The following is a 16058-nucleotide window of genomic DNA, read 5'->3' on the forward strand; positions in this document are numbered from 1 at the left end:
ATTTTGGCAAAAGGGAATCTTTTGTAAAAATTTTATAAATCATACTAATTTTTAAAATGTGTGATAATTTAACGTAATACAATTTTAAAATATGCTAAAATTTTAAAGAATTTGCAAAGTTTTGAGAGATTGATTTTAAATTTCTCATTAACATTCTCTTTTTTTGCATTTATCTTATATCCAAAAAAGTGCAATTCATTTGTTTTCTTAAAGTAAGTTTTTAATAAGAGGTGTGCATCATCCTCATAACCTTGCAGTTGCACCATATACACCTCTTCTTGCAAATAACCATGCAATTTTCCATCTTTTTTGTCTTCACTGCATCTTTAATTTTAGCAGTCTAGTACCACTACAAGAAAGTGTGTCTGAAATAACGATAAAAATAGCGGTAAAACTGCTATTTTTACCACAAAAAATAGCGGTTTTCAAGGCCGCTATTTTTTGGCAAATCCGCTATTTCAGACCCACAATTTTTTTGGTAAAATGCTGCTATTTTTTTGATAAAAATATAGCGGGTTTTTTTGCTATTTTTTCCCCACTATATTTTTGTGTAGTTTTGGCCATTATTTTCTCATAGTTTGCTCCATAGAATAAATATCGATATTTTTTTCTATTTCTTCCTTGGAATAAATAGCGGTTTTTTTTCGCTATTTCTTCCATGAAAAAAATAGCGGGTTTTTTTTCTATGTTTTACTACTATTTCTTTCATGGAATAAATAGTGGATTTTTTTGCTATTTTTTTCTTGGAAGAAATAGCGGTTTTTTGTGCTATTTTTCCATTATTTCTTCCATGGAATAGATAGCAATCTTTTTGGTAATTTTTTACCACTATTTCTTTCATAGAATAAATAGCAACTTTTTCTAACTATTTTTTCCATGGAATAAATAACAGCTTTTTAAAAAAAAAATCACTATTTTTTCTATGAAATAAATAGCGATTTTTTTGCTATTTCTTTCAATGAATAGATAGTGATTTTTTCAACTATTTTGTATCGTTATTTATTCCATTGAATAAATAGCAATTTTTTTGCTATTTTATCATCTATTTGTTCCATTGATTAAATAGCGATTTTATTTTTGCTATTTCTTATTGCTATTTGCTCCATTGTTTATATAGTCAGTTTTTTGCTATTTAGCATATTGATTTTTCCAAAGAAGATATCGCTATTAATTTACCACAATTTACAAAAAGAGAATACTTACTTTTTTCTATTTATTTTATTATTCATATGTGCTTTTATTTGCATTATAATATTATTATATTATGCATATTATAATTTAATAAACTTAATTATTATTTCACTCATATTTTTAAACATTTATTTTTAAAATTATCATTTACATTTCAATGCATGAAATTGACTTTTAAATTATAAATATTTTAAGTTTATAACCATGAAGAAACTTAAGTAAACATTTTTAATTAAATATATAAAAATAATTTATTATTTATGAAAAATTATTCATAGAAACTTCAATAAAAATAACAAGTATTAGATTTTATCATTTTTTTTTAAAAGTATATGCAACACATATTAAAAAAATAAAATTTAAGCTTCAAATGGCATAAAAGATAGAATTCAACTTTACAATTGCAATACAAATTGCATGAGTCAAAGAAAATAACTATCAATAGATGGATTCTTTTTGTACACTTCATATAGAAATGTTTTTGTCTACAAAATTTGTGTTATAGGTTTGTGATATGCTCAACTATTACATAAAGACTGTGTGTTTTTGTCGAGATGCATCCATCATTTTGTATCTGCCAACATAAAGACATAAGGGTTAATGCATGCATAATATTTCTTACTAATAACTTATATATGCAAGAGAGAAAATACTTTGATTGAGTTAAAATACTTTGTATCGGACAAAAAAAAATTAACATGAAACCTACCATTGAAAATGACGGGTAAATTTCTTAATGTGACAATCCTTTGCATCACCTAAGGTCTTAAATTGATTGCATGCCCTTAGTAATAATGCATTAGCTTTTAACACATTTTGTAACAAAACACACCAATGATGTTTACTAATTTCTTCACCTTCACATATATACTTAGGATTCTTGCTCACCACAATCCCAATACCTATTCTATGTCGCTTGATGTAAGACTATGCCAATAGCCACATCAGAGTGGTCAATACCACCCCTTCTCTGCATTAAGACTACGCCAATAGTCACATCAGATGCATCAACATACACATGAAATGGTAGTTTCTAGTCGGGGGATATCAAACCTTTAGCTATCATGATCTTCAGATACCCAAAGGAATGTGACCACTCCGGCGTCCAAACCAACTTGTTGAGCTACGTACTGAGGGGCATGGCCGCATCTATGAGATATCGGAGCATCAACTGTGCCAGATGTGGTCGAGGAATCTGGCCAATCGCTTGCCATTAATTAGGCCCACTTTGTTCCAACTTGGCCAAATCCATTTCAATCCCGTCCTTCAAAATGATGACCTAGTAGCATTCCGCTACTAATTGCAAATGCACATTTTGCTAGGTCTAGCAATAGTTGGGACTCTTGCCACTTAGTTATGCGTGTTTTAAGTGGTGGAAATGTTGCTCCAGTTCTCGCATACTGGTTGAATGCACTAAAATTTTTTCGAAAGATCCTCATGAATGAATTCACGTACTCGTTTAAAGATCTTCCGCGGGTGCATTTTTTAGGCCAAAGTTCATGACACAACAACGTCATTTCTCACGTCTTTCCAAGAAAAACCACATATTTATGGGCACTTGAACTCTCAAGATATTATGTTTGTCATCGACCATAATTCTTACCTTTTTCCCCTTCATGTTTCCCATGCATCCTTATTGAATCATGAGGACCAAAATTGAGTTGCCACATTGCCAATTATGGGCAACACATATGGGTGCTATCCTCATGATAAACCTCTAACCTCAGTGTACTTTTTAGTACATAATACTTGTTTGTGGAGATTTATTTGCGGATTTAGCTCCCACCTGTTTGTTTCAAGGAAAGTTTCAAGTAGCATGATCTTGACCTAAACATTTAACACAAAGATTTTCTTTCTTAGCCTTCTCAATCCTCTCTTTCCAAGACAGGATATCTTTGTGTTTGAGGTTTCTTGGGCGATGCTTGAGAAACCTCCTTTTTAAATTGCCACTTCATTTTTAGTTGGGATATTTTAGAACAAAAGTAGTTTGTTCCAAAGTTCCAATGCTAGATTTCCTCGTAGTATCATCGTATAGCTGGGCATACTTGATGGCTTACTCAAGGTTTTGGAAGGATTTCTTCGCACCTTAATCTTGTAGGTGTCTTTTAAACCCCTCACAAAACCTCTGATCTTCTAGAATTCATCTATTCTTTTTAACTTTAGAACTGCCTCCCTATAATTTAAGATGCACTAGACTAATTGTTTTGGCCCTTGCTAAAATTATGCCAAGCCCTTTCCAACTCATTTTGCGATTAGGAAAGCTTGCTCAAACTCAGCCCAATACTTTTTTACTTCTATCGATTTCCCAGACACTCATCCACCATCCATATGTTTTGTTTTTGAGAAAAATACTCTCTTCCACTACTTTAAATTTCAGGAGAGGTATTCTTTAGTAATGGAATTCTTTGCCACTTTTGCAAGAAAGTGTCTATGGCATCCTTATTTCTTTCTTTTGACCGTTAGTGGCTTTAAGTCCTTCAAAATATTCAAGATTTTATTTAAAGCAAGAGGTAATCTCTTTCAATTTGACTTGGAGGAGTTGGTGATTTCCCTACATTGAGAATCACCTTAGAATGAGTTAGTTAAAGTTTTTAATAGGTCATTAATAGAACTAAGTTTCTATATTTCATGCTTGATTTTTGAGTTTTGTGTATTCCAAATACAGAATTCATTATCACCATAATCCACATCCTCCAAACCCATAGTATCCTCATGTTATTTCCTCTTCAACCATTGCTTTTTCTTTTCTCACTTTCGCTAATCATTCTATCTCTCTCTCTCTCCGGACTAGTTATTACGATAATGAGAATTTTTTAGAAATTATAAAGCAAAAGTCTTAGTCAAAGAGAGAACAATGTTGAGTCCACTTATTATCTATTCGAGGTATTGGAAATCGATGTAGAAGTAGACTTCCTCCTTTCACGACCTTGCCTTCAAACCCTTGTTTTTTATATTGCTACCCTCGAGCTCGAGCTCAGACCTCGAGGTATTGGAGGTATTGGAAATTGATTTATAGGTAGACTTCCTCCTTTCACGACCTTGCCCTCAAATCCTTGTTTTGATATTGCTACCCTCAAACTACCTGCCTAGGCTGCATGACTTGCCACCCAAAAATTTCTTGCCACCCCACAACTGCAAACACTTTTGCCTTAAATCCGCTACTATAGTTCGCTGCTCCAATTCTTGGTGAGCCTTTTGCAACTCCGTCACAGAAAGAGATTGGGCAGGGAGGTTTTAGAAAACACCTGATCAAGCTTTTAGTTTGTGGATGAGTGTAAGGGAGATAATGTCTGGCAGAAAACAGATGGGCAAGGTCACTCCCGGGCAATGTTACGTGATTTACAACCACAATGTTCCACCTGACTAGGACACTTCCACAAGCAGTTCTCAGAAGCAAGACAGCAAATGACAACACAAAGTAAACACTAGTTGAATAATCCCGCTCATTCGAGTGATACATAAGCTAACATAGAGGACTCTTCTGCAATGAATCACCCACGTATATTTACAATGTTACGTGATTTACAACCACAATATTCCGCCTGATAAGGAGGAAACTTCCACAAGAAGTTCTCAGAAGCAAGACAGCAAATGACAACAAAAAGTAAACACTGGTTGAATAATTCCGCTCATTCGAGTGATACATAAGCTAACACAGAGGACTCTTCTGCAATGAATCACCCCCGTATATTTGGAACCTTCATGTATGTGCGTGCCATATCAACCTTCAACCCTGAAATGAGCACGGAAGCAGGACAGCAAATGAGCAAACACAAGCTCACGAATAATCCAACTCTGATACCAATGATACGCAAGCCAACATGGAAGGCTTTTCCACAATTAATGTATGTGAGCCATATCTTAAAACCTTGATGTCTGTGAGCCATATTTCAGCCTTTATGTATGTGAAATCTCCAGCTCCTCCCCCCCTAATGAATCTCTCTCTAGAGCCATCCCAAATACCCAGCACTTGCCAAATGGCCTCCTTGCATGGTGCCATGTCTCACAAGGGACCTTTCCATGAAGCCCTCTCATAGGCTTCTTTTGCACCTCCTCATAATTACATGGGCCTAGGTGTGACCCTAGGCCCAAGCCCTCTAGGCCACACTAGTGGTTAAGTCCTCTCGTTTCTATGGCTGACATTACAAATTTTCATTGTCAAACTTCCTATTTTTGTAATAAGAGCAGTTAGAAACAAGGAAAGTGCCAAGCTTACGTAAGTTCCCACCTTCAAAAAGTGCATTCCTAAAATCACCCAATGCAGTACACTGGGAGTATTGAAATATCTCCAGCTGCTTTAACAGCAGCACCTTGACCGTTCACTAAATTTTAGACATTAATTCTTCATTAACAAGGAGCATGAAGACACAGCTCTCAAATCCAACTTGTAAAAGGTTTATCGTTTCTCCAACTCATTGACCAGAAACATGGGAGTCTGCCTACCACTATCAAATCTCAATCTCAGCAATTTTCAGTCATATTTGACAACTTCGACTGTAATGTGATTTCTCGGCTCCCTCTTCAACAATTTTGAAGTAAAATCTTATATAAAAACCATAAATACCATAAGACTAGAATATATCAAATGGTACAAATTCAGATTTTTGTTTTTCTAAAGACCAAAATTCTAGAAAGAATAAAACAGAAAAAGGAAGAGAGGAAAATTGAGGTAAGCCAACAAAACAGGGTAGATATACTTAGAAGCAAAGCCTTGTCACCATCAGTGCCCTGGGGTCTCATGGGCAAACCCATTGCTTACTAGACGACAGTTAAAAAAGAAAAGAGGGGGGGGGGGGGGGGGGGCACAAAGGAAGAAGGTGACTAAGCAAAAATAAACAAACAAAACAAGCAACAAAATCGCCCAAAGAACAGAAACAAAATTGGCCAAAATCTCTCCCTTCTCAAATCCACTTCTTAATCCAAGCACATACCATCTCAAAAATCATTTACAACAAACATCTGCACAAACCAAATTCAAACCAACAATCACAATCTCAACAAATTTCAGCTCTTATTATTTCAGCACCAACATTTTTCGCATTACTCTAATACAATATATAGAAAGCATAATCTGTAACTATAGAAAGCATGATTTGTGACTTTAAGATAGCAAATTCCTCTAAGATATATCACAGATGTGAGCTTCAATTTAAAGACTACAGAATGACATGTTAATGCAAATTAAAGATCCGATATTTTCAAAAGGTGGCTCACCTTGAATCTAGAGGGCATAGTGACCTTAAAGAAGATATCCTATCATATATCAATCTTGCTGACTTCAATCAGCAAGCCAAGTCATACTCAATGAATCAAAAAACTCAAAAATGTTATTGTCGACCTTCACATTTACCGATCTCTTGCAACAAAAGATAAGCTACAACAATACACACCTCGATTTCTCACTAAAGAATCCCTTAACAGAGCCCTCAATAACAAACTACATTGGAAAATTACTATTGAGTTTATTAAAGAGCCTGTCCTATTCCCCAGGACACAACAAAATTTCACTTGGAGGCAACTGAAAGTCGAGATGCCCGCTTCTTGGCCAGACTCTCACTTCTGTGATCACGCTGCTCTTTCAGGCGCATTGCCAGGAGCTTTTGATACTCAGCTGCTTCATTCTTTGCTTTTGCAACTCTTTTTTTCTTTTCTGCAATTCTGCGGCGCTTCCTTTGAAGAGTGATTGGAGTAACAAGCCTTTGAATCTTCGGGGCCTTACTACGCTTCTTACCTGAGATACGGACCCACAAGAAAATTTTGCATTCAACAAACCTCATCAATTTTCTTCAGAGTGGAAAATGAAGCATCTGAATCATAAGTATTCTCACCAGTTGATGAGTTAAATGTCCGCCGGTAAGTATTCACATACTTCCGAACATCATCCTCCTTGGATAAATTGAACAGCTTTCGAATTTTGCTGGCCCTCTTGGGACCCCTCATTCTAGGCTTCTCAGTGTCTGTCAGACCTGGCAGATCTTGCTCACCTAAGAAAGAGCAAAGGAATCCAGGATAAGCTCGCATTCAAACTAAAATAATAAGAAACAACAATTCAAGGACTATTGCTAGAAAAGCTTCCTTACCCTGTTTCACAATCACAAGGTTCAAAACAGACAAATCAGGGCTCACAATGCACCCTCTCACCGACTTGCGCCTCCGCTCACCCTTTCGCCTACCATAACCCCGGAAGCAAGAGGTACCTGAAAATTCAACAAGGTAACAGGTTAAAAAGGTGCTTGTGCTGTGTACATCAAAGCCTCCAAGAAGCACAGGTACGGTCAGTTTTTTAACCATGGCTACATGGGAAACCCCTCTAAATCAGTCATGGACACATTAATGACAGTCCTAAACCTAAACCGAGATCTTAAATTTGGAATTCTCGCTGTTACAAGGCTTACTATCAGCAGGTACCTCTGTGTAACAAAAGCCGGACACGTCCTGGGACTAGAACTCCTTGTTTCATGGGAAACCCCTGCTTGTCGCAGCCACCCATAATTTTGAATACATATCCTTTAAATTCCTGTCCCAGACAAAGAAACTCATCAAGCCCTTGAAGGGGAGCAGAGGAGGGAGCGTGGAATGCTTCCTGAGGTAGATAGGATAAACATTGCGGTAATAAACTCTGCAAATGACACTGCGAATTCCTGTGCAAACACAACCTTCAACAGAAATAAAGACAATACCTCGCCAAGAGCATCCCCCAGCACTTCCTGAGCAAGGCGCTTATCGTAAAATGCTCGCCTGAAAAAGAACGACAGTTAGCTTCTAGCATCACCCGGTCACAGTGATGACCATATATTATCAACACTTGTATCTACGGAAGGCAAAACAATCGGCGAAATAATTCCTGCATGCACCTAGAACACGACCCTGAAGTGCAGAACTTGCGTGAATATGGAGCGAAAGCAGCTTACAGTTTCTGATCATCATCGATTTCGACTTTCTTTTGACACCCGGTCGTCGGGTTTGCAATGTTGAGCTGCAAGCAAACATATTCATCAGAACCTTACTACAGTGAAAAAAGAAACATCACTTCCTGGAGAGGACGAACAGGTAACGCAGGCTATAACAAAAACCTAGATGGACAAATTCTTTTTGGGAGATGCGCAGTTAATCAGAGGAAAGGTCAAACGTCCTGACAAGGCATTTCTGTATACGATGAGTTGCCTCTGCTGAGGGGCTCAAAGCGCAGCTCAATAAGGCTGCAACAAGAAGGCAAAAGGAAACGCAGATCCTCGATAGCAAAGGACCAGCAGACGCAGCGGAGAACCAGAGCATGAAGGAGACGGGGAGGAAAGAGGAGCAGCACCTTCATGGCGGCAGAAAAAAGGGCGAAAGAAAGGAGCTTGCCCTGCCTCAGCAACAAACCTTCAGGCCAACGTTTGCAAAAGAAAACACCCCTTTGTAAACCCTAACTATATGCCTGGGCACACGATGTCCTACATTTTGGGACACTTGGGGCACTTACGGACCGCGTACCCCCAAGATTGAATTCTTGAGGGGTATTAATGAATTTCTTTAGACAGGAGAGGAAGCACACAGATTGTATAATGTTCGATTGCTGCGATTGGGATGCAGCAGTGGCTTCTTCCAAAAGCCTCTACATCTAGAAGCTTCTGCCAATTAGTATAAAAGGAGGAGGGGGTTAAAGTGTAGGCATTGAAGGGGGCTGTGAAAGCCTCTCAAAGACAAGCAAGAACAGAACGGGATGAAGGGGGATAGACAGTGGAAGGCACGAGGAAGGAAGAGGATGGAAGGAGTGAAAGGGGAGGGGGAGGGGAATGGAGGGAGGGACGAGCAAAGGAAGGTGGAGGGAGGCAAAGGGCAGAGGTGGAGGGAGACACGAAGGCGAAGGGAGTTGCAAGGAAATTCGAAGGTGGAGGGAGACACGAAGACGAAGGGAGTTGTAGGGAAATTCGAGTATTAAGAATCTAAGATAGAGATCTTAGGTTAATTAAGGTGAATCAACATGAAGGGATGCGAATTAATCGAATAGCAGGAGGAGCTATATATGTAGCAAAAGAAGCGAGGGGTAGAGTAGCCAATAAGCATGCAAGAATTTGCTGGCCGATCTATCGATCATCCACTGCGTGATATCTACTGAAGAGCTTGGCATCGGGCAAAAGTTGTCTTTAGAGGCTAGATACAAGCTCTATGATGCCAATGCAAAGGGTGACTGGATCGATCATGAGGTCCAAAGCAATGGCTCGTTGAACACAGTTGATGGAGTCTAGAGCGATGGCTCATTGCAGCGATTAAGGATAATGAGGATGAAATACATGTCTTTTAGGAACTCTTTGCTTCTCAAGTGAATGTTCAATCACCTTTGCTATCCTTTGCTTGATTGCGAACTAGATTTTTATTTCAGAATTATGGAGGTTGTTGGGCTTATGCATAGTAAATTGAAGCCTGACCTTCTCAAGGTACTCATCTGGATATTATGACTACTTTTCTTGCACCTAGAGATGTCTCGTCTGCAATTTGTGCTAAAAGTCCCCATATCTTTGGTATTTTGTACATATCCTAGTGCGAGACAAATAGAAATTGCTGATTAATGCATGGTCACGCAGTCAGCACATTTTTTTTCGCAACATTTTAAATGTATTCTACAACCATTACACCAAAGTAGGATAAACACTCTATCTATTTTTTGTGGTGGTTGCAAGCATTACCCACTTTGACTTACAATTTTCTTAGCCATAAAGCAACCTGCTACTATGGTCCTGCTTTTGTAGTAGTGGATTATGAAAGAAGGCCAAGGGGGAGGCACGGAAGCCACTGCAGAGATGATTATGGGGGAGTGGATGGTGGTGAACGATACGTTGCTGAAAGAGGGCAGCAAAGAAACCACACGAGCTTGTGGTAAATGCATGATTGCTAAGGCACACAAGTGGTACATTAATAAACTTGAGGGTAGAGTCACAAACCCTGCACTTTGCCTACATAATATCATGTGTGACACATTGTTCTAATACTAAAATGGTCAAATATAGTTTAATGATAAATATTACCATAGCTCAAAAAATTAAATAGGGTATTTTAATGTGCTTTCTCTTTTGAATGCATGTTTCCATGTTTGCAGAAAGATAAAAAAATCTACGCAACCGGTGCATGCAAGACATTGATTTCTCACCTTGCAAATATGAATACGATGATTGGCATTCATGTAATATGTCAGTATCGTATCCATTTACGAGACTTGTTCGCAATGCTCTCAATGTTAATATTCTCGATGCTCCAATCTACGCATAGGGAAGGGCCCGTTCCCTTGGATTATAATTCTTTGGGAAATAAAGTATGCTGCCTCCCCACCCACAGCATGTGTGGTTACAATAATTATCTTATATATTAGTATAGACATATTTTTAATTTCTTTCTTTGCCCTAGATACACTTTCTTCAATCTAAATTCTTACAACATTCCTCTCCTTTAATGCATGTTCTTTCGCTGAGAGGGAAGATTTGGAATTAGTAGCAAACATAGCCAGGTTGGATGTAAGATCAAATGATGACAATTCGTATGTTATATTCCATGTCACAATATTACATAGGTTGCAACAACCAAGGATGAATTATGAGCTCTTGTGATGACAATAGCCTTATTCATGTATTTGTTGGGCTTCAATTCCCCCTCAATTCCCAAAAAGCACAAAATTTTGCACATTACCAAGTCGATAATAAAACACCACCCTAATATTTGCAAGGAGGATTGGGTCCTAATGGACCCTGTGTCGTGTCTCATGTCCACTCATTCTTTTTTTCACTTTAAAAAATCTCATTACATGGTAGGATTCAAGTGCAATTCCAAGTTATTAGTTACTTGCACGACAAGGACTATGAAATATAGGCACTGATCAATGAATGCCAAGGATGTGATGATAAATGGATTTAATTTATGGCCATTTCTCCATGCATTATTCTACTAAAAAATCCATTTAAAGAGTGATTAGTCTTCTTTTTTTTCTTGACATGTTTTTGTCCATTTTCTCTCTAGTATTTTTGCTTCTTGATGGCATAATTAGTCTTCTACTTTAGCCCAAAGGCGGATCCAAAGTGGGAAGATAACTCGGTAGGTTCACTATATGTAAATCCGTTGTATCACGTGCGTTTAAGGCCACTTTTAAGTCCATGAATAAAATGCACCCTTTTTGTATTCAATATGTGAATACCCTCTTTAAATGGTGCCCTTTTGTATGTAAAAAGCATGCAAAAAAAGATTTTTAAATCCCTTCTATTGAACCCGCGTGCTACGCTTACACATTTGTGAGTGACCCCCCTGAGGAAGGTAATAGCATAATTTGATTACTTTGCATACAAGAGACTCTGCACAAGCAGCTTTCTTTACCATTTAAAATAAGATCAATCAGTTAGAAAGTTAGAGACAAAAAGCTCGAGCTACCGCGATAAGTCACTAAGCACCATGCGAGAGTAAGAAGTCAATATATACATTCATAGCCATGTAAAGGCACAAGTGAATAAGCACCACACGAGGGTAACAAGTCAACATATACATTCATAGCAGTGTAAAGAGACACTTGAAAAATCATTGCTCGTGTATTAAGTTTTGAAACCAACAAGCATGTAATCGATCTAAAGTAACCTTCCCACATGAACTTTATACTAAAAGTTGATCACACGACAAAAACCCACTTGGAGCAATGCACCCAAAAGTTCCCCTAAAGCTTCTTATCATCAAATCGTCTGATTGATCCCTTTCAAGCAGCCTTGCGATGTCAAAATCATCTCATTACAATATTTATGCCCTTCAAATCACAATGTGTTTTTAGGTTGCCTACTGCAATTCTAGTTCCTCTATTGCATTCTTCAACTTCCTACAATGACCAGTCAAATCGATCATTTTCCCAAGCTCCAATGTCATCTCAGAAGTATTGGTTAAAAGTAGGTCACTATGAGGAAGGTAATCAGCAAACCTTATCAACTCCAAAATTCCTTTTTGAGGACACAGATAATGTTTTGTCGAAAGAATGGACGACAATGCTATGGATGGGAAGTAGATCGAGAGTACGCCATCTAGTGTTGCAAAGGATGATGGATAACAAACTTTGTTTCTTTGTTAGAACGTGCAAAATGATCCCAAGAACACCTGAAGGATGAAACTTATGTCAATAAAATTGTGCAATGCACTTTGAAGGGAGAGGAATAGCAAACTTTATCAAATCAAGAATTCCTTTGTCAGGATACACCTTAAAGATGAGGCAAGTAGTGAGAGTGCGGAGTGTTCAATGGGAGTGGATAATGTGGAAGATTAAATTTTCAATGAAGACAACCCAAAAGTGCATTCAAATGGAGTGTGGATTGATGACTATAAGGAGGTGGCTCCACTGTATGCATAGATGAGGAAAGAGTAGTTCTCGAGGATAAGAAAATTGAGAGTCTACTCACCGCCAATAGTCAGAGTGCATCTGGTGAGTATATGTCTCTGGAGGATTTAGGCCATAAATTTTTTGAAGGACAACTTGATATCAGCTTTTGCCCATTGTTGATAATGCTTTGAATGAAACAATTTGAGTAAGAAGAGTGCAATCAGGATTCAGCCAGGCTTTGAAAGAGAGGGTCCAGACTCCAACAAATCAACGACCAATAATTCATGTTGAGTGCAATGACGAGATGCTCTATACCCCCCCTTTCCATGGATGACAAGATCTTTGATATGGTCTGCTCGTGATTTGCAAAGTAGCGAAGAAACAAACGCACCAAGTTGACACAATATGAAACAAACAACTTACCTCGTGCAAGAGAAAGAAGAGCGACAATCTCTCCCACCACTCGAACCTGGTTTGTAGTAGAGACACATGGATGATTTGTGTTTCCGATAAATATGGTAGAAAAGCCCTTGTCAAAAGCCTTACTTATGATTTTGGATGGATTTTGGAAGGAGTGTTATAGGCCTTTAGATCAATCATAAATCACTTGTTTTTTATTGTGACACACGAAAAGGATGGTCGTATGTGAACTCTAGAGAACTCTAGAGGTTGACACGTGGCAGTAGCCCATGCAAAATGTGTTTTTGAAGTAGGTTGGCTTTAATGCTGGAGGGAATGATGACATTAAGCTCCCACGTTGCCATGTAGTTGCCATCAGCATGGCAATGTGTGATGAGGAAGATTCGTTTGGCTATATGTTGGAGATTGTGAGATGGACAGGAGCAAGCAAGATGGCTAAACTAAAGCAATTGGCACGGGGTGGTGTTGTGTCAAGAGACATCAAACGAAAGCGAGCTGTGTGATAGAGAAGATGACGCACATGGATGCACAAAAGACAACAGGTAAGGTTATTCATCAAATATGTGGTTATTGGCTACATGCATCTCAGGTAATGGCTTGTATATTAGTTGCTTGCAGGCTGGTAGCCCAAACGATGGGAAGAGGTCGACCTCCAAGCTTGACTATGAAGAAGACAATAGGACCTACGCTTAAGGAATCGAGCATCACTATTAAATTGGAGGTGACGATGTGGATGCAGGACTTATTGAACATGTTGATGAATTTCTCAAGATGGAAACAGTTGTTGGTTTGTGTGCGCTAAAAAAGAGGAGGGGCATTGTGTCATTTACATATGCAGATGGTGATTCGTCTCATGGCCAAGAGTATTATATTTGTGAACAAGTTGATCTAGCGATACATTAGATGGGACAAGAGAAGGCTGGTTGGTGGTGTGGTGATGTGTAGGGCCTTGAAGCATAGAAATATGCATACCTTTCACAGTATGCTAGGTTACTGCATGAAGGATGCAGGTCTCCCACACTTCAAGTACGTGAGTAGCGATGATTTACAGTTGGGTATCGAACTTTATGTGAGGTATGGTGCAGACGAAAGCAAGAACAATGTGTGTCTCAATAGCCAAAATGTGTAGATGCTTTCTGTTTTGGAAGTTCAAGATGGGATGCAGGCTAAGGATGAGTTTTAGCAAATGCCTTTTAAAATGGGTAGTACTACCCATCGGCCTCATGGGTTATTCTATTTCATGGCCGGGGTATGGAATTGGCACGAGAAAATTTGTTGTGGAAAGCTATGGTGGTGCCCTTGTCGCTCATTGCAAAAGATGTTGCTATTTTTTTGCGATGGAGGAAGGGCTAGGTCATCAGCCCCGGTTGGATTCACATGTGAGAGATCTTCTGGAGCCTGCACTGAGATACTTTGAGCTTTCACCTCTTGGTTCGCCCTTTACTGTCAAAACTCCTGGAAATGTGAATGTTGAGCTTCAATCGAAGGGTAGCGCAAACAATGATCTAGGAAGGCAACCTGGAAAGGATAGGTCTATGAGCAGTACAATCCCCATAAGTGTTGCCTGAGTATATCCTACTTGTTAGAGTAGGAAGAAATGGAATCTACATTGATAAAAATATATATGTTGTTGATGCTTGTTTTTGTAATGGTCACTATAGTGACTTATAGGAATTTTGAAACGATGCTTGTTTTTGTAATAGTCGATGTAGCAACTCTTGGGAATTTTCAAATGATGTATATGCTTTAAGTTTTGTGGAATACTACAGCACCATTGTTTTGTGTTACGTAAATTTTCTTCTCAAAATTAGTACCTGTTTGTGTTTGATGTGAGCGAAAATGGGTTTGTCTATACTGAAGTGAGCGAAAATGGGTTAGTCTATACAAAGATTCAGATTTTTGAAGAATTCAAAGACAACAGTGCACCAAGCATCCAAGGTTTTCTTTTCTTTCTTTCTTTTTTAGAGGGGGGGAGACTAGGTGGTACCCTCATGTACTTTATTACCCAAAGAAAGACCAAAGTACAAAATTACATTCCAATTAACAAAAATGGCTAAAGGAGGGCTTAGAAACCAAAACTTGCTCCTAAGCTACCTACCATAACAACAACAGCTACATGAAGCAACCTCAAAGGCAAAAAATGTGTAATATAACTGGCACCTTGATGTAACAATGTGAAACTTGGATTTGTAAAAATCCAAAGTCAAATTTTGGCCCATGATTTGGAATTTTATTTTGCCTTTGATCACGTGCACTTCAGCCTAAGCCTACATTGAAAAAATACTAGATGTGCTAAATTCGGCCCCTCTACCCTAGGATGGCGAATACACCAAGATACATACACTCCCATCCATTACCCATCCCAAACAAAGGCATTGATCGGACAGGATGAAAACACCTTCTATACTAGATGGCACCCTTGGGTACTACACACCTTTGTTTTAGACAAGTGCTGTATTCCCATTCTAAACAATTGGTTTACGTGGGCCTATGCTGATCTCATTCTTAGCCAATCCTCCAGAATCCTTAAAGTAAGTTCCCATCAAATTACTTCCAAACTAAATGGGTGTATCTTATGCGACTATTTGAGTAACGCTCCACAATCAATACATGTTGGCACAAGAATGTTTTTTGGAGCTTGTAAGGTTTTTATCCAATAGTGTAAGAAGCTCTCCACGTAATTCCTCTATCTATTGGGGGTGACACGGGGGATTGAGAACTTTGTTTTTAGAGAGCATAAACAAGTTGATTCATGTAAATGCATGTGTTTCCTACAATATGCATGCAAGTCACAGCCATGGTTGGAGGGAACAAAGCCTTGTTAGTACAAAGAATGGGTGGGTCAATGTTTGCTTGGGTGTAGCCATTTTTGGTGAGGTTCAGGGCATTTTTTGCATATGGGTATGTTGCTTGACCCATAACATATGCATTGCTCAATGGAATTCGACAAACTTTGTCTTCAAGTTGTAGTACACATTCCAATTATTAACATGATACCAAAAACATATGGAATAAACATTTGGAATGAGACTATCAAAGCATTACAACTGCTAATGTTACATGTGAAGCATGTATCCTAGAGAGTATGGGATATAAAAATTGATTCAAAAACATCAAAATTTAGTTC

At 38.3% G+C, this 16058-nt stretch overlaps 1 protein-coding gene across 1 annotated transcript; it reads right to left on the reverse strand.

Moving 5' to 3' along the window:
* Positions 1–6425: 6425 nt before the first annotated feature.
* Positions 6426–8654, reverse strand: LOC147903068 (small ribosomal subunit protein eS6). Its single transcript, XM_087374161.1, has 7 exons — positions 8498–8654; positions 8103–8167; positions 7872–7929; positions 7596–7708; positions 7272–7384; positions 7020–7175; positions 6426–6922 (listed from the first exon to the last, which is right to left on the reverse strand). Exons 1-7 carry the CDS (start codon positions 8501–8503, stop codon positions 6696–6698), a joined length of 738 nt encoding a protein of 245 aa, XP_087230287.1. The 5' UTR covers positions 8504–8654; the 3' UTR covers positions 6426–6695.
* Between the last annotated feature and the right edge of the window lie 7404 nt (positions 8655–16058).

This window comes from Dipteris shenzhenensis, chromosome 4, assembly GCF_047967505.1.
Source record: "Dipteris shenzhenensis isolate YYH24624 ecotype China chromosome 4, Dip_SZ_1.0, whole genome shotgun sequence".
Taxonomy (NCBI): Eukaryota; Viridiplantae; Streptophyta; class Polypodiopsida; order Gleicheniales; family Dipteridaceae; genus Dipteris; species Dipteris shenzhenensis.

Excerpts from the sequence above, each read along its gene's own strand:
- LOC147903068 (XM_087374161.1), bottom strand. Across the intron at positions 7,930-8,102 it reads ATCGATGATGATCAGAAACT|GCGAGCATTTTACGATAAGC; the intron begins GTAAGCTGCTTT and ends GTTCTTTTTCAG. Across the intron at positions 7,176-7,271 it reads CCTTGTGATTGTGAAACAGG|GTGAGCAAGATCTGCCAGGT; the intron begins GTAAGGAAGCTT and ends GCTCTTTCTTAG.